We start from the raw sequence: 22,787 nt of genomic DNA, 5'->3' as shown, positions 1-22,787 counted from the left end.
GTACTGCTCCGACTCAGACCTGTGACCCCACATGAAGCCCAAGTATCCTGTCTCCAGTCCTGACTGGTGCATGATGCTCTGCAGGATACCCATATAGATCAGTGCAGCATAATCTTGCCTGCCTACAAACATCTTATTTTTAACCTTGATATTTTAGGTTCTCCTCTTAAACCTATTTCTTAGGTTTATCCCCCTTCTGGTACTCTATTTGTTAGTATTGTAGATGTTCTTGTCATCAGTGTGAATTTCCACAGCCTGAGTCACTTTAACATTAGACAAAGTGAGCGAAGAACTGCATGGGAGAGGGGAGCTTTCCTTCCTCCCCTCTCCCTGGCATGGTTAATCCTATATACCTCTTCGTAGATCTGAGGAGAGTTCACATGCTATATTTCTGTGTAGTACAATTTTTGTCTACAACAAATACAAATACACTTTAATACACTAGGTCAGAGTAGGTAAATATAAAGTTGATCTACTTGTTGCAAAGAAACAACGGCAAGTAACCAATGAATCAGCAGAGCATTTAGGCATATGCTCAAGCCTCACTGGGTTTCAGCATGCTTAAATGCTTTGCTAAGTAGTCCTGAGGTTCAGCACATGCTAAAATGTAAGCAAAAACAGAACTGACTTTCTCAATGTCTTCTGAGTGTCAGACTTCTGAAGAGAAATTTGCCAGGGAGGATATTTGATTGATGCACTTAGCTTTTTCAGCTTTTTTTTTTTTTTTTTTTTTTTTTTTTTTTTTTTAAAGAGAGAGGAGAATGCATATGACTTGCCTGTTCAACTCATTCCTCTGCTGCTGACGATTTTTACACCACACACATGTATGATTTATGTTCTTGAAATAGCCATCACACTCTCAATTGGGTGTTGATGCTGACTCCACAGCAAGTTGAGCAGGCAAATGGTAACGTAGCACTGTGTTCTAAAAACTACAGAGCCTAAAAGCAAAATAAAACCCTTTAATATTATATACAAAGCACGCGCATTACAAATGGTCTGTAGTCTTCTACAGAGACGTGTTTTCTTTTTCTGTTGTGCTTGGTGCAGTTTTGAACTGACTAGCTACGACTTCATTCACAGAAGGTAGAAAATGACTCTGTGGTGGAAAATTCAGTACCTATCCAGAACTATGGGGCTTTTAACTAAATCTCTGGATTCCTTTTGTCCCTAGCATTACTTCCCTTGTGCACCAGCCTTCCTTCTTGTCCCTTAATCTCTCGGTAGCATGTTGTTGTGATACTGACCTCTTTGACAACAGTGCCCTGTCAAATGTCACCTTTGATCCAGGTGCTAAGAGCTTTTTTTATGAATGACATTTCCAAGCATGTTGTTCCTTCCCTGCTGCTTTCTGGTTTGAGTTATGAGCAAAATTTTTCTGAGACTACTGAATGTGGAAGTATGCTCTTGTTTACTAGTAGCCACTTCAGATCTACCATTAAGTCCTTGGATTGCAACCTGATTGAATGACAATCAATGAACAGAGTATTTTGGACATTTGAAATTTATATTGGACAGTTTTGTGCCCAGTCTTTGAGTCACCTGTGCAGTGTTTGCCAAGAAGTCCTTTCTGTTTTGAAAGTTCTCATGACAGAGCAGAAATGACCTAGTCATATTTTCCTCCTCCCCCCACTAGTGAGCTAGGAACTTGCATTACTGCATGTGGGCTGTCAATTAGCATTATCTCCATTTGTTTTAGATCCAGACAGGCGGTCTGTTTCAACAATGAACCTTTCGAAAAATGTTGATCCAGTCATTAACAAGCGGCTCTCCTCCTCATCTGCAACATTACTAAATTCTCCAGACAGAGGTACAGTTTAAAAAAAAAAAAAAAAAGAAAAAAGAAAAAGGAGGAGCAAGAAGGAATGTTCTGTATTGATGTGTTGCTTTGCACATGAAACAAACTTCTGAAGTCATTTTCTGTACTTTAGCTAAATGGGAGTGAAAAGACTTCACATGTGAAAAGTAAATGGTTGAACATTTTTTCTGTGAGAAGAAATGTACATTTCTCATTTTTAAAACAAGAGAACTTGCCTAAACAATCTTACTTTAATAAATAATAAAAGCAGTGCTTCTGTCAGGTCTTTAGTAAATGAGGTACAACTATTGAAAGAACAAATCTCTCCACAGTGCATGCAATGATTTGTAACTTTTTATTTGCAGTATGCTCTTTTGTCATTGTTTTGCATTTCTTTCTACTTTGATAATAGTTTTGAATGTCTAAGAGCATGTTGCATGAAGCTTTCAAGCAGTTGTTTTATTACCATTGCTGATTATTTTTTTTAACAAAGAGGTATGGGTATTTTTCATATGATGTCTGTTCATTGACTTTTTTGTGTCCAGTTAATTTTCAAGGGTTGCTTTATTTCAGTGTATGTTTTCCATGTTTGCAAGTCTGCACAAATGATTTAAAAAAAACCCAGACTTTTGTAAATTAATGTAGTTGAATTGCTGCTTTTATGTTAAGGATTTATGAAATTGAACATTGAGCTTGAAGGAATTTTATGAAGGAATGTCTCTTGTATAACTTTATGCAAAGAGCTTTATGGAAAAATACACTGTAAAGATTTTTTGTCTTCCAGTGAGAATGGGGAGAAGTACTGGCCCATTTCAAGGCAGATAAATGTCTGTTTTCAAAAATTCTTAGAATGCAGTTTTGGTTGTACTGAGTAACAAATTGGTAGACTTCATTATTTGTGCATCTTAACTGAAGTGCTGTGCTTTGTGTGCATGTTTGTATGTGTGTTTCTGGTTGTTTTGACAAGCAGTGTTTTAATGCTTCATGGGTTAATCTAGTTGTAGAGGCTGTCATAACTTGGGGAAAATACAGCATTATCTTAAAAATTATTTATTCCAAAATAACAAATTTTTTTTGCTTTAAATATTGAAGTCCAGTCAGTTTTAATTTTATTGCCTTTTCAGGTGTGTATTTTTTTTTTTTCCAGGCAGTTGCTGTTCTTTGCCAGGGATGGTCATTTGAGGAAGTATCTTGGGGAAAAGGACAGCAGTGGGCCTTAAATACGAAGGATAGTCTTTTATGGACCGTAGCTCACTGTGTGATAGTTTCTTCCACCTATTTCAAATTCTGGACAAGTTACACTGAGTGCTAGGCAGTTTAACGGTGGGGAAAGGAGGAAGGAAGGGAGAGCCATATGTTAAAAGCAAAGGCATTCTGTGCTTGGCATTTTCATTAAAATCGGCAAAGAGCCCTTCAGAAGTATCTTATGCTTTTCATTGTCTCAAAGAGAGGAAAAAAAAGCCAAACTTTACAAATGCCCTCTTTCAGGTGCATGGAATTGTATACTCAAATCTAGTTGAGCACATATTGGAGAAGGGCTGCTGGCCTCTCCAGGGGCCTCAACATCTTAAGGCAAGTGCTTAAAGGGAGAGTGTGCTTGTCTGGGTGCCCTCTGGAAGATGAGGAAGGGAGCAATCACATTTTGTCCTTAACACACATTCCTACCCACAAAGCAGGGAGTTGGAGATAAGAATGATGAGCTTATCCTAAGTGGCTTACAGCTGTCATCAAGAACATGTCTTCTGTTAAGCAGCATTATTTTTTTACCATTTGAAGGACAGGTTGTTTTTGCTGAAGACATAACTTTTCATAAATAAATTGTCTAAAAGATTGGTTAATTACTTTTGGAAGCCCAGCATTGTTGTATAGCTCTGACTGCAATTTTAAAATCAGCTAAAATAGGCTTCTCGCTGTACTTTTATGTTAGTGGTACAGGTGTAAGTCACTGAATGTTTGTAACAAAATGTGACTAGCAAATAGTTCAAGTGAAGCAAGTAATGCTGCAACTGACTAATAAAATTTGCTTGCTAAATATATTATTTTGGATGAGGTAGGAGATGCATGCTTTCTTGGCTTTGAAAAGCAGAATTTGCACCACAGTTGTGTTCCTCTTCTCTGCAATACTTTTTCTTTCAAAACGAATGGTGGTCTTAATCACTGCATCACCTTTGTCTGCTACCTCTGTAGAAGAAATTCAGTGCCTCTGATATTGTTTCCTGTTGAAAGAAAATCTAAATGTAGAAAGGTTTGCCACTTCTTGCTGTGTTTGTGGTTCTATCCGAGCAGGCAGTGCTATTGTCAGTTAGAGTCTGTCCTTTGTGGTGCTCATCAGGAGACCTGTTAAATCTCTGCCTCCCATCTGTTCATAGAATGAACCAGAGATGCTGTGGTGTGCTTACTCACAATCTATTTTGCTGCTGCTGCTAAGACAACTTTCCAGTGTTCAGTTTGTATGTCTTGATGACAAACACAAGTAACTGTAATCAAGTCACTGTTGACAGCTCCTTGGGGTTGATTTTGTTTGGTCAGGGAAGAAAGTGGTTGTGGGCTTTTCTTGTTCTGTTTTGTTTGTTTGTTTTGTAGTCAAAAGTTAAGCAATAAAAACCTTTTTTAATCTGTTCAAACTAATCTGCTTGTAGCTGGGGTGCTTCCACCACCAACCCTATCAGGAATGTACTTCCATTGTGTGATTGAGGAGCAGATGGCCCTAAGAGTGATAGCCTAACACAACATGAGAACAAAAAAGATATGTTCTCCTTCTTAGTTGGGTGGCTTGAAGGACAAAAGCTCGAAAACATCACCCCAAGGCTTTAAAAACAAAAAGAGCAAGAAAAGAAAGTAACTTCATTATTTTAAAGCCACTCTTACTCTTTTGGGGCACACTTAGGTTTTGTACTCAACTTGCTTCAGTGGAAAACGAATGCCAAAGTTAAGCTGTTTGAAGCATTTAGGTACTAATACTGCTGTACTTGGAACTTGGAGGGCCAAAATTTATTTGGCTGTTCTAGGTTAATGGTGATGCTAACAAGTATTAAGGGTACATGTTAAAAGTGTTAAATACAGTGCTACGCATTTAGAGAATTTAGTAAGTGATGAACTTGGTCTACAAAGCTAAGCTGAATTTAGGTGTTGAACTCTGATCTAAACCCATTTTAGATATTTAGGGACGCTTCCAGTCTAAGCTCTTGGCTGAAACCATTTTGAACATTGCTTAAATAGAGCACAATGGTTTTGTCCGTCTCTCTTGGCTCACTGGTGCATGTTAACTAGCCCTTGTGGTCCCAAACGCTGTCCTGCTGCTGTTTTTCGGATGCTGTGGGGATGGATTTGCTTCCAATAGGTGATATGGATGAGGCTCCCCTGTGATGGGGGCAAAGGGAGAAGAGAATTAAACCAAACCTATGCCACGTCATTTGCCCTAAAGGCAAGCGAGTGCAATTTAGTGTTTTAAGACAGCGTTTTCCTACCTGTAGTCTACTGAGATTACCTGTAGTCATGGCCTCAAGTTGGAGGTCTACAGTTGGCCCATTGAACAATATTCCAACATTTACTCACCAGCTCTCTGCAGCTATGCAGATGGCCTCCAAGAAATTCTTAATACATAGTAGTGATTTATTGGCCCAAAATTTCAGGGATCAATTTCTAAAGTGTTGATCTAACTTTTGTGCAGCATTCTTGTTCTTCTGATAACTTGCATGATCTTTTTATTAAACTGCAGTAGACACAGTGTAGTAAACTGCGGTACAGACTTAACCATTTTCTTGCCTGTAAGCCTCATCTGGTAAAGCCTGAGACCACAAAAGAAAATCTCGCCTTTCAAAAGTAGCTAAAACAATGATCATACCAAGCACAATTCCCAGAGAAGAAAGTAAACAAAGATTCCACCATTATTGCATCCAGTTTAATGGTAGTTCTGTGATTTTTTTTCTTTGTCGTTAAATTATAAGCTTAATGATAATGAGTGTACTGTAATGAAAGTCTCCTTGGGATATTTTGTATTTCTTTATAATCTGTATGGACACAGATGGAAACATTAATTGCAAAGAGCTCTGGCAGTAGTACATTATGTAAGGGCGCTTATCAAGAGAGCCTGCTGTGTTTCTGAGTCCTATATTTCTATAGTGATGCCACTTACCGAGTTAGCAGAATTCAGGAGAGCAATTAGAGAAGTGAAAAAACAGCACTGAGGGCATATTAGGCAATTATATTCTCACAGGATGGGATTGTTGAGATGAGCCCCTCTTTTCATGGAGCCCGACGTGGAGCAGATTAGAGATGCAGCATTTATGGCTACTTAAAGTGATGTATCTCTACCTTTAAAAATGCAGATTAATCTCTAGTCTTGCACAGCCAGTCACCTCACTGAACATTTTAGATACTGAGCTTCGTAAATTCACGTTGCAGTTTTGTTGTCATAAACACAAAACTAAGGCCAATGAATGCTGAGACATAGAAAGCACTTTCCATCTAAACATAAGGAAAAACTTCTTTACTGTGAGGGTGGCTGAGCACTGGAACAGGTTGCGTAGGGAGGTTGTGGAGTCTCCATCCGTGGAGATGTTCAAAAGCCCTTTGGACAGGGACCTGGGCAACCAGCTGTAGGTCACCCTGCTTGAGCAGCGGATTGAACTGGATGACCTCTAAAGGTCTCTTCCAACCTCAGCTGTTCTGTGGAAGACCTGATTTCTCATGCAGTGTTAAGGTTGTTGCTCTGGTCTAAGCTTACTGTCATGAAACTATTTTGGGAACTAGCTGAATGTTTTCTTCTGGGGTGTTTGTTATAATAAAATTTGTTTTGTTATATGTATCTGAGTATCAAAGAAACATCCAATTCAATTGAGCAGTAATTTATAGGTCATTTTTGGCTATTACTTCACCATGATCAGTGTTTAAATAATATTTTTAAAATATAATAAATTAAAGGCAAAAGGAGTATATTTTGAAGCTAAATTTGCAAATACTGAGAAAAGCTGGATGGGGGAATGATTGCAGCTAGATCAACATGTATAATGTGCTCTTCAACAGAGACTAATTAACAATGAAAAAGTTGGCTCTTGCTGTTGTTCTAAGTTGAAATTTATTATAAGCGGGATTTTTGACAGGGAATTAATGATCAAAAGTAAGCACTATGCGTTCTGAGGCATTATGTATATCTGAGGCGGCTATAGCTGCTGAGCTTGGTATCTGCAGTTGGAGGTGTATTGTATGCTTTTGAGGTGTACTTTTTTGTCACACCTCGGAGCTGTGATAGAACCTCTTTCTCTGATACCATTCTCTGTATAGTAGTGACCTTTGGCTTTATTTATTTTTAAGGTGTTCTCTCTATCTAGGCTTACAGGCTTCAGAAGGTGTTTTTGTAACTGGCTTTTTTTCTTTTTTTTTTTCTTTTTTTTTTTTTTTTACTGTAAGACTGTATATCTACTATGTAGAAGGTTTTTGGAACACAAACATTGCTGTAAAAGTCTGTATCTAGGAATGGCAATTGCTTTCCTAGCTATAGAAGTTATCCTGCCATTCCTGATAGTAGGAAATGAAGAATGTGTGCAAAATACCACTACTATCTTGATAGCAGTTTAGCAAAATGTCACAGTTGGCAGCACAAGTGAAGTGTTCAAATGAGGAATTCCCTTAAGAATACACAGAAGTGAAATGGAGTAAGGATAAAATGCAAAATACTGAGTGATTTTGATCATTCAGTATGCTTTTGATGTCTGAAGGACAATTTCAAGATTCTCATGGTATACAGTAGTGAGGAGATAATACCAAGACTTATATAGCATGTGGTCATTTATGGAGAGTGCGTGATCTAACCTCTTGCTTGTATGGTACACGTTCAGCTCGCCGTCTACAGCTCAGTCCATGGGAGAGCAGCATTGTTAGCAGGCTCCTGACGCCCACTCACTCCTTCCTGGCCCGAAGTAAAAGCACAGCTGCATTGTCTGGAGATGCAGGTAAGCCTAAAAAGAAAAAGGCCTCATGTCTCAGCCACTTATTTTTCCAGATTCCATGCGGGGTGTTGTGAATTTACTGGTCTAGTTGTGTATGTACAGTAGCATCCCAGAATGAGCTTGAAAACCTGGATTATGTTGTGCATCAGCATGAAAGCTTTTGTTACACTTTTGCTTGCTATGCCTCTTTCTCTGTCTCCCCCCCACACACACCTCTTTCTCTTGATTTATCTTTTTGCCTCATCATCTGTGCAACAAAAAAATACAACACACACAGTATGACAATGTTGCGCTATCCAGGACTTTTAAGGAAATGTCCACAGTGTTGTGAGGCACTAATTCAGCAGGTCCACAAGTAATGCTGTGTGCTGCTCTTGCCACAAAGAATAGTTTCATTCTGTACCAGGGCACTTCCCACAAGGAACTTGTTGGATTTCTAGAATGACAGGCCCCTGGGTATAGTGGATTTAATAGCATGTAATGTTAAATGTGCAATTTCAGTGAGGCTACGTTTATTGCTAAGTTCTCTGCCAACCGCAGAACAGCTCTTTGATGTGCTACAGGGAAGGAAATTAACCTACAGAAATATGAAAATATTGCTAGGTGATAACTTAAAGTCCAGGCAAAACAGTCTTTCAAAGGCAACTGGGGCATTCTCTGCTATTGTGTATTTCAGGCAAGTGGCAGTTGCCTTTCCTTTTATCATAGGATGTTTTTTTGATCATGCAATGGGATTTTACCATTATAGGAATATGTTGCTACACATACTGAATCTTTAAGTCTAGGCAGGTCTTTTATATGTCCCATATAGACAAATCTTTATTTTAATTAAAGGACGTAGAAGGTAAGAGGGAATGAAGATCTGCTAAGATTACTTTTAAAGAAGCTTTCACTTAAGAACTCTTATCACTAATCAGGCTGCAGTACATTTCCACAGGGGTAGCATTGTAGGAGCAAAAATGTGGATGATACGTTGCAAACAGTGCAGTTAAAGTACAAATCCTTTCTCAGGGTTCATGTCTTTTAAAGCAACAGCTTGTAAAATGAATACTTAATGTCACCTACCAAACAGGAAATTGGAAATGCAGCTCTTCATCAGGAGATAGTTGAGAAAGCTGGGTCTTAGTTTTGTAAGTGATTACTGGAGCAAGTGTGAAGATTTTTCTGTGACTGCTATTGTTATACGCTGACCAATAAACTGTAAACTGAGTGCAATATTCAGAAAGATTGCAAATAGCTGGAATGACTGATATATCAGCAGATTCACAGTAATTCCCCAGTAATGCCTTCTCTGTGCTAACTGGAGCTGTGCCACCCAGAAGAATAATCCATCTGCTCGTTGTTTTCCGGGTTAATTCTCTAGGAGCAAAAACTGCTGTCCCTTCATGCAGGACACTTCCTGGAGATTAATGATCAGGTGGTGGTAATGACTCACAGCTGTGCTTTGAGCACTCAACTCATCCCAGCCTGTCATCATTCCCTAGGAAATTACCCTGCCCTTTGGCTGTAAAGATGAATTACAGTGCAAAAATCAAATTAAATACGGATTTATGTCCTTAAAATGTATGTTAAGTGAGCTGTTATGGACATCCGGCATAAGACTGGATTTTTTTTTTCTTTTAAATAACCCTCTGAAACCAAAGCGTGTTCTAAAATAACTCTCTAAACGTACATGTTCTCATTGGGAGTGCTTCATAAAGCATTGGCAACATCACAAATAAAAATGAACCATTTGTTTTTTAATATTTATGATGTCATCCTCTGTGGTAACTTCAGATAATCAGCATGTATCAAGAGGATTGATTCACAGAGGGAGGAAAACTCATAAGTTGTAAGCTGTTTAAAGTATAGTTGATGCCACTGCTTCCTGTCTGGCTTAGGGACACTCAAACAAAATAGTGTGAGATGCTGTGTTACCTTGTTTGTCAATTTTTAAGTCAGTCACTTTTTAATACCTCCTTAAACATACATCACCTTAAGTGGTAAAGCAAACATGAATACCCTTGCTGTAGCATTTACATGAGATTTTCTTTATTCATAATGTTAAGTTCTCAGTGCAGGACAATTTGCAGAGTTCATACTGCTAAGTTTATGAGCCGCTGTTATAACAGCGGTTATATTGTTGTAAGACTGGAAGGGTAACTGAATGTGGAACTATGTCCTTTCACATGTGCTCAAGGGGATCTGAGGGACAAGAAATCTTTTTTTGCCTTAGGAAAATCAGTGGAGATTTTTTTTTCCTAATAAGAAAAAGGAAAAGATGTTGTATAGAAGCTGTGCTCTCTTCCTTTGAGTAATGTGCTGAATAGTTATGCTAAGGCTGTATTAAATGACCAGGAGAGTAGGTACCAATAAATAGGTAAAGTTCTGCAGTAATAACGTAGTTGTCCCTAATTTCCTCTTTCAGTTAAATTGGGAGAAAGATCAAGAATACCTGATTTCTGCAAAAAGTTCCTCATGAAAAGTTTTGCAGTGTTACAGTTCTCTTTGAATCTGTAATCTGAACATCCAAAACCTGATAATTTGCCATTGGCATGAGATATTTTGCTAATAGTCTTTGTCCTTGCACAAAGCCAAAGAAAGCTGCCGTCCTGGTTACGGATTCAGATATTCATTTCTAAGTTGATTTATTCTTGTTAGCCTACTTCTTATAATTGGTAAAATAGTTGTCTGTTATCAAAAATGTATTCATCTTCTGTTGTTCTAGCATTATCAAGAATACTAAAAGCTCTTAAACGGAAAGGCTTAAAGTCACTTGCTAAAACTTGTAGGCAATGCTCAAATATTAGACTATAGTTTTTGTGCTGATAGTCTACCTTATGGGGGTACATATTTTTAAAATAAAATTAAAAATTACTGTATTTTATGCTAAAATTCTCTTCTGATGGAAGGCAGAGTAAAGCAGTGTATTCTAGATAGGCTAAAAATACGTATTTGCTGTGTGTTTTATTTCTGAAATTTTAGCAGACTTCACTAAGAAATTGCAAGTTATGCTTAACAAGCTATATGACTTTCTCTATTTCATATAAAGAAATTTCATTGATTTCCAAGACCACTCTATTCTCTGTTTGTAAATGTAGTGTGTTTTGATCTTTGCATGCGTCTCCTTTTATTTATTTTTTTTCCTCCCACTTCCAAGACCAGTTAATAGGAAATCTAATTTTGGTTTGACTGTTTTCTATTTCAAATGTAATTGAATCTCATGTCAGTGAATGTACTAAGCTAATCAATGTCAGAACGGTCATTTTTCAGTGCTTTTTCAGAACCACTGGTTGTATTTAAAAAAAAAAAAAAAAAAGGAAAAAAACCCCACCTTTAACAGGAAAACATCATCACTTTATACTACCCAATTATGTGACATACCTGTTTATTTAAGATAAATTATTAGCTTACAACTGTGAAAGTACATGAGTGCAGCCTGTTAGAATTGTATCAGTGCTACTTGTGTAGCCAAGCTAATGTATCAAATGATGGTTCTGATATGAGAATTAGTCAATCCTCTGTGTATTAATATCTTCTTTTTCTCTGTCTTTCTCTGTTCCTATTCCTTGCTGGCTTTCCTCTGTCACTTCTCCTCCAATGCTGCTCTGTAATTAAAATGAATAAATAAAAACAACCCACACCGTAGTTATCCCCATTTGTCCCCGTTCAGCATCTTGCAGCCCCATCAGCCCTCTGTCCTACAAGGCCATGAACTGTAGGAATCCAGTAGATCGAGCAAAACTTTTTGCCTCTACTCCTGATGCTGTTGGACGTAAGAGGACAGCGCATCTTGCAGGGGTAAGCTTGCTGGTTGTACATGAGCTAGTACCACAACCACCTGATCAAACTGCTTATTAGAACAGGAGTAGTTACAAGGACACTTGACTAAGGGTGTTTTGGTTGGTTGTTTTTTGGGTTGGTTTGTTTGTTTGGGTTTTTTTTTTTTTTCCTCCTCCTGAAGATTTGCCTCATGGTTGGTTGGTTTTTAACTGAGAAATACTACCTTAGGTGGTAGCATAGCCTGAAATTTGATGCATCAGAGAATCTGCTTGGGAAAACACCCATGTTTACAGAGTGGATGCCTTAGTTTCCCATGAGGCACAAGGAAGCAGTCAGGGAGTGTGCGCAGTCTCTTTCTAATGTGGATTCTTTGCTGCTTTTTAAGCCCCTAGCTGCTGGTGTGTTGTGGGGTGGGTGGATTGTTTTGTTTGTTTTTACAAAGCCTGTAGAACTTCATATCTTCTGAGGACTCTGTCAAGTTTAGCTGAGCCTTTGGGATACAGCATGAGATGGGAGGAAGCACATGCATGCATACATGCATGTGTATCCATGTACATAAGTACAGAGCATGGTCTTTTTGGCTTCAATTCCCTGGGAAAACAAGCTAATAACCCTTCCTCATTGAAAAAGCAGGGTGGTTTGGGAACATAGTTTGAAAGCAAGGTTTCCCACAGACTACCAGTCATTCTGAATGATTTGGTAGCAGCACTATGACTGATCTGAACTTTCAGGATACATTGGCACAGTGTGACACAGGCAAACCAAATTCATGCTGCCCAGGCTCCAAGCCAACAGGATGCTGCCACCTCCAGTTCAGATAATGTGTAAACTGTGTAAGCAGTTACATTTTTCCTTGTACTCCACATTTTTGGCTCATATAGAGTATGAGAAAAGCAAGGTCACCGCGGCAGAAGGTCATGGAAGCAGTGCAAGAGGCAATGCTGCTATTGACATCCTTGTTGGAAGCAACTTTAGATGAAAGTAGCACGAATCGTAGCTAGTGCCTAATCTTTCAGCCAGAAGATGGTCTCTTCAAGTTCAGGTTAAAGCATAGCACTACAATATATCTGTTGAGAAATGTCATGCTATGCATATAGTTCATTGCAGTCTCTAGGGCCATCAGTTTGGCACCTCTCAGGTCCTTCTCATTACTTCTTCTTTCTTAATTAAGAAAAAAAAATGTTGATACATTTTGGTGAAGGCAACCATTTAAGATTATTATTATTACAAAATGACTGAGCTGAGAGCTATTTTCAATAGACAGTATATTGTGGAGGTTGTTATGCTTCGCTGGTAAACTTCTGTAGGAATTCTGTCCAGCTTTATTGATGTTGAGGAAAAATTTGCTGATGCTCTGTCTTCAGGACTAGTGATACAGATCTAATACATAGTTATTGCTAGTAAGCCAAAATTCTATTCTTTGTGGTCTGTTTATCCTGGCTGCGTATGCTCTAATAGCTGGGATGATTACCATCATATTAATCAGTAGAGCTCTGATAAATGCTACTGCGTAAGAACTGGTTAATTACTCTTAATTGAGTAATGACTTCAAGATAGGGACCATCTCTTGCTAGCAGAAAGTGATGTTTTTGTTATTTAAAATAACTAATTTTAACCTTAATGACCCCCCAAAACTCTTGGATTTATGAAGGTAAACCAGGGGTTTATGTGCTCATGGAATTTTGTTTTCCATCCTTCTTTCCGAGTTGTCAAACTGGCTTTAAGTTCAGCAGAGACATGAGCATTATAGAGCCCTTTTAACTAATGAAGATGTAAAGCAGTGTGATACACATGCTGGAGGAGGTGTGCTTAAGCCCCAGCCAACGCAGTGAGTAGCAGCCTCTCAACATCATGCTGGCTGAGTGGCAGCTCAGTGTACTCTCCAGTATTCCCATGCTTCAGGTTTCCATGAGCCTGAGCTCATAATTCCAAAAATCTGAAATTTTTCATCTATGTTTAGAGGAGGCGAAGTAGACAGATACCTAAATTTTGATGTGTTCCAACAGGAAGTGTGCTCAAAGTTAAAATAGAAATGTTTTTGTATTTATATATATGTGTGTATGTGTGTGTATAACTTTTATATATGTACATATATATATATATATATATATAAACTTTTACACACATGCATATCTCTCTCGCACACACTGGCATGTACACACACACAGAGTTATAAAAATAAATAAATAAATTTTATAGTTACCATCCTGAGATGAGAAATGGGGAAGATAAAAGAAGAAATCACCACCTCATGTAAGAATTAGCGCTGAAAAAGTCCATACTGTGGAATTGGCCAAGAGAAAAGAGAACAGAATAACTATTGTAGCATATTATCAGGGCTTTGAGGGCATCTGTGGCATTGGCATGTAAGCATAAAAGCAAAAAGCTCGTGCTGTATAAGGACCTTGACTAAGCTGGAGGCTAGGAAGTGGTTCTTTCATCAAAGGAAGTCCAGGGTTTTTGGGTAGCAAATGTTAGCTTTGGGAACAGTGGAGGGTACTGTGTGGCAAGCAACAGAGAGCAAACCTTAAAAGGTAATTTTTGCCCATATAAAATTATGTCTCTGGAATTTAGCCCAAAACATCTTAAGCCAGCAGAGAGCATGATTAAGAAAGGTGCTTGTTGTCAGGTGTGTATTTACTGACAAAGACAGCATCGGATTTGTTACAGGAATTATATTAATGAACTTGTCAGACAGGCTGTGGAAACTACAGACTCAGCACAACTTTTTCTCAGACTCCTCAGCCCCCTAGCCCCTCATCCTTAACTGAGCTTGCTTTGCTTTCTTCAGCTGTGTGAACTCTGGCTTGACTTTGTCTTTTTGTTTGCTGAACTATAGACTGACAAAAAAGAAAAGGAGAGAGACCATTTGTCATCCAGCTTCTCAGCCAGCTTTAAAGGAGGTCATTTTTCTTCCAACCCCAAAGCTAGATCACCAGCTCCCTCTCCAGTTTGGTAAGCCGAGTACATGCTTAGCTGGAGGTCGAGCTATAGCCAGCTTTGATCATTCTAGTTTTTAAATGTTAGTCTCCACAGGAAACATCAGTGCAAACTTATTTGGTGATGTAGATGTTTTCTCATTGCAACAAAAAAAACAGTTCAGCTTTTAGAAAATTGTTACTGTTTTAAGGAAGTGGAAGGGAGGAGGAATGTACCTGTTTTTTTCCATCTTGCCTAGGCTCAATGCTTATACACCTGAAGAGTTGCAAAGAGGAAGCATTGTGCATGAAAGCTAATCTGTTGCTCCAGTTGTCCTGCTCAATAATAGAGAAACAGAATTTGTTTTATTTTTAGCTATGGTAGTTGTAGAGGTGATGTATAGGTGGCATCCAGTATAGCATGTCTGATGGTGATTGGCACTCTTTCTGTTTGCGGGTACACAGGCACGCATCAAAGTCTTTGCCTTTTTTGCCTGGCACACCCAAGCAGATAACTTCCCCACCTGGTTCTTCTAAAGCTTCCTCGGCTCAGGCACGTCCTCCCTCTCCTGGCAATATCCGGCCAGTCAAAAAAGAGGTCAGACCAGAGAGTGAGAATAAAGAACCGGAAAAGGAGCCTGAAAAGGCCAGTGAGGAGGAGACGGAAGAGAGTAAAGAAACTTCAGCAGGCTCTGGAGAATCTGCAAGTCGGGAAGAGCTCAGTGTCCAGGCAGAGCTCGCTCAAGGTAAAGAGAGATTCTCCTTTGGGTTAAGGGATGCTTGAGAGTTCTTCATGGTTTTCCCTCCCTTTCTCTGAAACAATTAAACTTCTTTCAATAGTTTTCTATCAAATGTTAATTTAAATTCTTCAGAACATTCCTGAAAATGGTACATGTTGTTAGTTGTAAGGAATTTACAGCTCGGCCAAAGATGGTCACTGTTCTGGTCTCAGATGTATGTTCGTTGGGAGGAAAGTATAAAAAGGTTAAAGCCCTCCCCAGTTTGTAGCAGTTGGAACAACACACAGACCTGCCTTGGTCCACAGGTTGGTTTCACAGCCCTCTCTTTTCTGTCCTTTGGGCAGGACTTTGTCCCTCGCCTGATGTTACAGCTTGTTTTCAGACTCTGAAGTAGAACAAGAATGGTCTGAAAATTAACAATATGGGAAATCATCATGTAAGGGTAGTGTGAGCAGTGAGAATCTCCAGTTCTAATAGACACTTAATACAATGGTACTGATAAAATTAAACTGTTTCAGCTTACCTATGGTATTGCAGAAGTACCACCTCATGGGAGAGATTGGCAGGATAAAGTGGAATGCAGAGAGGAATGGGCAGAATTTTTCAGAGAAAAAGAATTTGAAGAAAAAAAACACTAAAAAGCAGCAAATTGGAAAAGGAGTTATATACAGAATAAAATAATGATCTTGAAGTGTAGGAAGGGGAAGAGGAGATGCATAGCCCGATAAATCTTCAATTTGAAAATGTACATTTGTTCTACAGGCATTTTAGACTATTATAAATACAGCATAAATTGTCTGTCTTAAGGATGGAATGGAACGGCTGTTGTGACCACTGGGATTCCCAGGATGGGTTACTTAAGATTCTGAATTTACAGTTCACAGATCTCCCTGTGATGAGGAAGATTGTCCTTCAAGAAATTAATAATCTTGCGTTTAACTGCAGGATGCATAGTTGGGGTTGTTCTCTAAGAGAAGACCCAGAGCGAATTGATATCTTTTGTTCTGATAATTTCTGTTACAGTAGTTCCAGTCTGATACCCAGGTCCTACCACACTAGGTGCAATCCCACAAAAAGCTTACAGAATGGATGCAAATAATAAATGGACACATCTGTTGGTCGTCATGGGCGTGTAAAGAAAGAATGAGATAATTGGTATAACAGTGTGGGCTTTCACTGCTTTTCTGATAAGCTTCTGATAAGCATCACAAAAAAAGGAGAAAATTTCCTCTTAAAAGGATATCAGGGATATCACTGAGGTAACTTTCCATATGTTTACAGCCTCTACTTTCCAAGTACAAGGTGCAGACCAGAGAAATGTGGAGACTGTTTGACAGTTTAGCTCAGGAAGAGCAGAGGCTGGACTCCTTTGCAGGATCAGTCAATACCTAAGCTGTTTCTGACAAGGTCACTCAGTGTGGAAACAGGTTATAGGTGATAAAAGGATTCAAAAGTGAAGTAGTTCACGTTCATGACAGAAACAGAGGCACAAGAAGAGGGATACTATGATGAAGTGGTAAGCAGCATTTCGGATTAGATATGTTTGTGAAAGCTGGAGGAGGTGGTAATAGTTGATCAAAGACAAGATCTCAGGCTAAGCATTTTAGGTGTGAGGTTAGAGGACAGGCCCTATACTGCAGGTGGAGGCCTCAATTGCCAACTCTTGGTCACTAGTTGAATGCGAGAATCTGGAGAGGGGCAAGTATGGCATTTGGGGATAGAGTGACATTGCTGAGGTTTCTTGGGTGCATGCTGCAAGTGAAAGGGCTGATTTCAGCCAATTGCCTGAATTGCCTGAATTGGCCTTTAATCTGTCTGGCTCAGCTACTGCTTGCTGTGTAGTCACAATAGCCAGGAGGTCAGCGTGGGCTGATCACTGGCAGAGCTATACAAGCTTCTGCAACCAAATGTCATATGACTTACTAGTACCCACCCAGGTTTAAAGGTATTTTGGGTGTGCCTATGCAAGCTGGCATCATACTTTCTAACAGCAGCATAGGTGTGTGTTAAATGAGCTACTTGTTGCACTGCCAGGTTCAGCACCTGAGGCAGGAAGTCAACTTTAAGCAGCACAGAGCTGCACTCCCCTCTGAAGTGACAGCACTCCTTTGGTCCAGGTTAATAAATTAAAAGGGGCTTAGGCACAGGAACTATCATTTGTACTGTTCAGCTGTTACAGTGGGTCTCTGGCATGCTTCTGGTCCAGGCTGCAACTGTAAACTCACATTTTTTTTCCATCTTCTGTCCCCAGGACTACTAAAAGCATAGCTGTAAAGGGCTCCCAAGCTTTAGGAGTGATTGAATTACTTTTTTGTTGTTGTTTTAACCACCTCAGAGTTCTTGAAGTTCCCACCTACTTCTTGGGAGTTAGCCCAGGCTGGGGACCATTCCTTATGGGCAGATTGAATGCCTGTTTTGGAGATACAAGAGCATCATGCTCTGGATGAGGCCAGAGCATGCCAGTTCACCTCAGGGCTGGAGAACAGGCCCTGGCACTCTAAATTACTGATGTTGATGTAGCCTTTGATTTAGAAGTGAATGCCTTGAAGCAGGTATGAAGACCTGCATAGATTTTACTTGATAGAAGGAGATAGAATAGAGAAGTCGGTAGATGTGAGCACTGAACACAGAGAAAGCAGCTGAACTTGTGCTTGTGTATGCAGTGAGGTGTAAGAGTGCCTCACCACTGAAAAGCAGGGGGTGGAAAGAGAGAGAAAAATGTATGCTGAATTAGAAAAGGGGAAAACAGTGGTGTGGTTGTTAGAATTCCCTTTGACGCTTCCCGACCACAAACTTGACCAAGTTACTATATGGCCTTATTTTTCTAATCTGTGTCTACCTCCATGAGTGGCAAAACTTTTAAGAAGCTGTGTCTTGATCCCCACAAGGTACTTTGTTGTGGGTCAGCCCCAGTGTCTGGTGAAACCACCTGGAAGAATCACATGTCTGGTTAAGGTTGGAATCACTGCAAAACCGATGACAGTTAGATGTACCTTACTGTTCTTGCACATCCCTTCAGACAGTTGATACCTGGTATTACCAAAAGTCTGGCCCTGATCTGCCACTGTAGACAGAAGGGAATATTGTATCATAAGCTTTGTGGTTTCCACTCTGCAAATAGTATGAGGCAAACTAAGAAATGTGGTGGTGGGACTTGCTGAGGCAGTGTAACTCCTATTGAGCACTTTTCAGCACTTATTTTTATGACGGAGAGGTTGGCTTAACCTTTCAACTGCAGCTTCTTTTGCATATCATGTATAAATAAGCTTCCCATAAGGAACATGAACCTCTAACATCTAGCAATTTCTCCTTCCTCAAGTCATTTATAAAAACCATGTAAGCTTGAAAATACAATTACAAATACTCTGTAAAGTATTTCCTGTTCCTTTCAAGAGGTTTGTTTAATTATACATATGTGAAAAGCGTGTCATCATTGCTGTTGTGTCTGTACACAGTGGTTTTCCTTCCTCTGTGTTTCAGTAGCCACCCCATCCTCGCCTCCTGCTCCACTAGCTGTTTCTCCACCCCCAGCCCCCATGAAGACCTCTGCAGGTACAACTGATCCTGAGGAGGCAACAAGGCTGCTGACTGAAAAGAGGCGCCTGGCTCGGGAGCAGCGGGAACGGGAGGAGCAAGAAAGGAGGGAGAGAGAAGAGCTTGAAAGGTGATCTAGACCTCTGCAGTGGACAGGATATGTTTCTAGCAGCTTCTTGTGAATATTCTCTTGTTAACTGTTCTATCTGAACCATAGTGCTAAAAGTACAGGAGACACAAGTTTCCCCAAAAGAGATCGTTTCCTGTTGGAATTTTTCATTAAGCAATATATACCCAAGCAGATCCGTAAGGTTAAAATTCTATCCCAAATAATTTCTCATATATTAATATATGTATTTTATTAATGCTTTAAAATATACAGTGATAGGAGGAGAGAGCAGAGCTTCAGTGTAGGGATTCACTGTTTCCTCAGAGGTGAACAAAGCTGTGCTTTACACCAGCTAGTGAATTCCTCCTGGCTGTTTTCATCTTTATGACTATGGCAGTGTTTCCTTCCGTGAACTGTAAGACCTCTACTCTGGATGGTATTCGGATGTTGAACAGCCGTGATTTATAGCTCTTTCCACATTCTCATTTAAAATCAAGACCTCCAGCAGTCTTGGAATTAGAGGATGTGGTGTCTCATTTTTCTACCAGCAGACGAGTAGCCTGTCTGGCCACTTGTGCTGTGTTATAGCCACTATCATAAGTTGAATGCCTTGTTAGAGGGATGTCATGCCTTTCACATCTGTTATTTCTTTAACAGCATTGCTAAGCATAGGAACAAGGCAGAGCCAGTTGTTATAGTTTGGATTCCCGAAAGTCTTGTGATACAGTTGCTCACTGAAGGTTTTTAAAGAAAACAAGCTGCTGTGACATAGGAGGAATATAGTGAATAAACACCAAGACTAAAAGACAGAAAAGGTTAAGAATAGTCAGCTTTCACAATGAAGGGAGTTTTCAGTCTTTGTTCAGGGCCTTCATAAATGAACTTGAAAGGAGGGGTTGCCAGTGAGATGAAAAAATTTGCTGCTGATTTTAAGTTAGGGCTTAATAAAGAGAAAAGCCAATTGTGAAGAGTTTCGAAAGTGTCTTATGTCACTGTTAAGTGACATCCTGTTAAGTGTAAAGGAACAAATATAAGCAAGTTAATCGTAACTCACTCACTTGGTGATGGTCCCCAAGCTAATTATTACTCAGGAAGGGATCTTGCTTGGAGCTGTAGTAAGCCCATGAAAATATCGGCTGAGTCATGGTCAACAAAAGCAAATGACTGCTGCGAATTATTAGAAAATGGAGAACAAAGTAAAAAATGTCATGTCCATGGTGAATCTGCTTTTTGAATGTTGAATTTTATGTTCTTTTTGAAGTAGTGAAAACAGTAGAACTAGGAAAATAGGTGGAAAAAGACATCAAGGATGATCACATGTATAAAATGGGTCCTGTATGAGAATCTACTAAACAGATGAGGATTCTTCAGCTGGGAAGGCAATCTGGCCTCTCCTTCTGAGTGGAGATATGATAATCTACAAAGTCATGAGTAGTATGGGTAAAATCAAAGATGTAGGGGAGAAGTTATTCACTCTCATAATACAAGGATAGAGGGCATCAAATGAGACTAGGAGGTGACAAGTTCAAAAAATCAGCAAAAGTAGGTACTTTTTAAATTCAAGTATCATTGCCACAAGGTAAGACGGGGCATCAAAAATGTACACTGCTTCAAAAAATTAATAGAAATACAAGAGAAGGGTCTTTCAGGATGGATTAAAATCACTGAAACCGTCTTGGATTAAGAAAGTTCATGAGCCACGTATCAGTGGAAGTCAGTATTGGTATAGGCTTGCCAACTTTCTGTATTTTCCATGGGGCTTCAACTTTATCTCCTTCTGGAAGCACAACAGTCAGTTTGGCTTGACCTGGTTCAGGTATTTTGATGCTCTTATGAATGAAACATCAGTGAAATTTTTATCTAGCTGGTGTCTTGCGTCAGCAGTCTGCTTTTTTCTTATGTTTGTTTCATGACTGCAGGCAAAAGAAGGAAGAATTGTCCCAAAGGATAGCTGAAGAAAGAGCCCGCCGAGAAGAGGAAGAAGCTCGCAGGCAGGAAGCAGAAAGAAAACGAAGGGAGGCAGAGGAGGAGCGGGAAAAGGAGGAACGGCTACGTCGACAGGCAGAAGAGAGAGAACAGAAGGAGAGAGAAGAGATGGAGCGCGTTCAGAAACAAGTATGCTCCCCTCCTGGAATTTCTGTGCTAGTCTGGGTGGCAGTAAAGTGAATGAATAACCACTGAGCAACATCTAGATACTTTCTAGGTTAGAGGGCTATCTAAAATTAAAGCGCTATATAGAGCAAGTCAGGTTGTGTTTGAGTGATTCAACAAAGATATTTCTTCCAGACAAATACATGTTGGAGTGGGTTTTTTCCTGTTTTTTTTTTTCCCTCCTGTAGAACTTAAGTAGAACAAATCCTTTACTATTACTGATAAACTGTGATTTAAAAAAAAAAAAGAATCAATGGAGTTGTATTGGGGGAACTTAGTGAATGGTGGTACACCAGAGAAATATTTGTGCCCTACAGTCTAGATGCCAAGATAACTTAATATTCAGTGTGTTGGAAACATAAGCCTGCTGCGTTCAAATCTTATGCCCAATGCTGCTTTTGTGGGGCTAGGAGGTATGGTTAGGTTTTGATAATTTTGCTCACGCCAAGGAACACCTTTCACCTTTTGCAGTGTTGTTGAAAACAGTGCAACTACTCAAAAAACATGAGTGTAAATGAATCACAACCCAGTTTTTCAGCGTGCTCTGATTTGTATTCATATGGTGGGCATAATGTTAATTTACTTGCTTTAGGAGGGACTGTGGTAAGTATTTTGGAGATGACCCTTTCTTTTCCTCTCTTTCATACTCTTTCATTTCCAACTGAGTTTCAGCACTTCAGTCTGCTTTACAGATACTTTGTTTTTCCTTCCGGTATATAATTAAATGTATGCCTCTGAAAATCAATGCTTAAAGAATCATCTTTAAGGGAACGTAGCTTAAACTCAGGGCTGCCTTCCCCCTGCCCCCTCCTAGATGATGTATGCTGCCCTGTTTGCAAAGATCTGCTAAATTGGGGTATATACACAGTATGATTGAGTTTTTCAGTCTTTGTTACAGTCTTCACTAATGAATTGTTATAGTAGTCCATAATACCACACTGGCTTATTTAGGGAGCCAGGCTCTTCTGCAGTATGTTCCAATGAAGTTTTACATTTAATTAAAAAAAGCAGGAATGAAAAATTTGTACTATATGTACCTGTGGCTATTTGTCCTTGGTCACATTAAGCGATGACTGTCTGCTAAATAAGGCATTCTGCTATTTTTCTTTGACACTCAAAACATCCACCAGCTCAATACATGAATCTCTTGAATACTTTCCTGGCTGCTGTTCCAGTGCTCAAGGTTAAGAAATGTATTCTCATTTGTCATCTGGTATGCTTTCATGCACATGCCAGAGAACGTAAACAGAACCAAGTAAGATTGCTAATGTTCTAGTTGTTCATCTCGATGGTTTCATCTCATGATGACAATGGACATTTAATTAAGAAACCTGCAATTCATTCTGAAAAGTTTGTTTGCAACTTGTAAACTTGTGTCTTTTCAGGGTGCTGCAGATATGTACAGATAGATGTTAATGTGAATCTGTCCTCAAATAGTAAATCATTCCTTGTCTGTCTGTCTGTGTCTTTTTTTATTTTTTTATTTTTTTATTTTTTTTAACATCATGAACTCAGAAAGAAGAGGAAGCTCGCCTACGGGAAGAGGCAGAGCGGATTCGATTAGAACGTGAAAAACATTTTCAAAGAGAAGAGCAAGAGCGCTTAGAAAGGAAGAAGGTAACTCAATACATGGAGAGAAACTGTAATTCATTTTATCTTAGCAGTTTGCTTCCACGTCAGTAGTAAAAAGTTATCTGTGATGTTAATGTGCCTTAAGAAAAGCTGCAAAGTCCTCACCTGCATGGCTGATGTGAAAGTGGACAGAATCGTACTAAGAGTAATAAATCACTTGCCTTTCTGCAGTAAACAGATACAATTTTGATAAAT

General features: G+C 39.3%; 1 protein-coding gene across 11 annotated transcripts in view; it reads left to right on the top strand.

Moving 5' to 3' along the window:
- MAP7 (microtubule associated protein 7) overlaps positions 1-22,787 on the top strand; it is a 123,543-nt gene that overhangs the window by 88,076 nt on the left and 12,680 nt on the right. For 6 of the 11 annotated variants that reach the window (XM_026120115.2, XM_026120086.2, XM_064509029.1 and 3 more), the window contains 8 exons: positions 1,700-1,810; positions 7,636-7,749; positions 11,375-11,526; positions 14,348-14,463; positions 14,892-15,172; positions 18,647-18,830; positions 20,729-20,924; positions 22,476-22,577. In XM_026120115.2, coding sequence (XP_025975900.1) covers positions 1,700-1,810; positions 7,636-7,749; positions 11,375-11,526; positions 14,348-14,463; positions 14,892-15,172; positions 18,647-18,830; positions 20,729-20,924; positions 22,476-22,577 — 1,256 coding nt within the window. The remainder of the gene's footprint in view (positions 1-1,699; positions 1,811-7,635; positions 7,750-11,374; positions 11,527-14,347; positions 14,464-14,891; positions 15,173-18,646; positions 18,831-20,728; positions 20,925-22,475; positions 22,578-22,787) is intronic. The other 5 variants (XM_026120107.2, XM_026120120.2, XM_026120101.2 and 2 more) reach the window with 4 other exon arrangements.

Source organism: Dromaius novaehollandiae, chromosome 3 (genome assembly GCF_036370855.1).
Source record: "Dromaius novaehollandiae isolate bDroNov1 chromosome 3, bDroNov1.hap1, whole genome shotgun sequence".
Classification (NCBI taxonomy): Eukaryota; Metazoa; Chordata; class Aves; order Casuariiformes; family Dromaiidae; genus Dromaius; species Dromaius novaehollandiae.
Note: the sequence above shows the minus strand (reverse complement) of the source record. Positions and strands in the feature narration are given on the sequence as shown.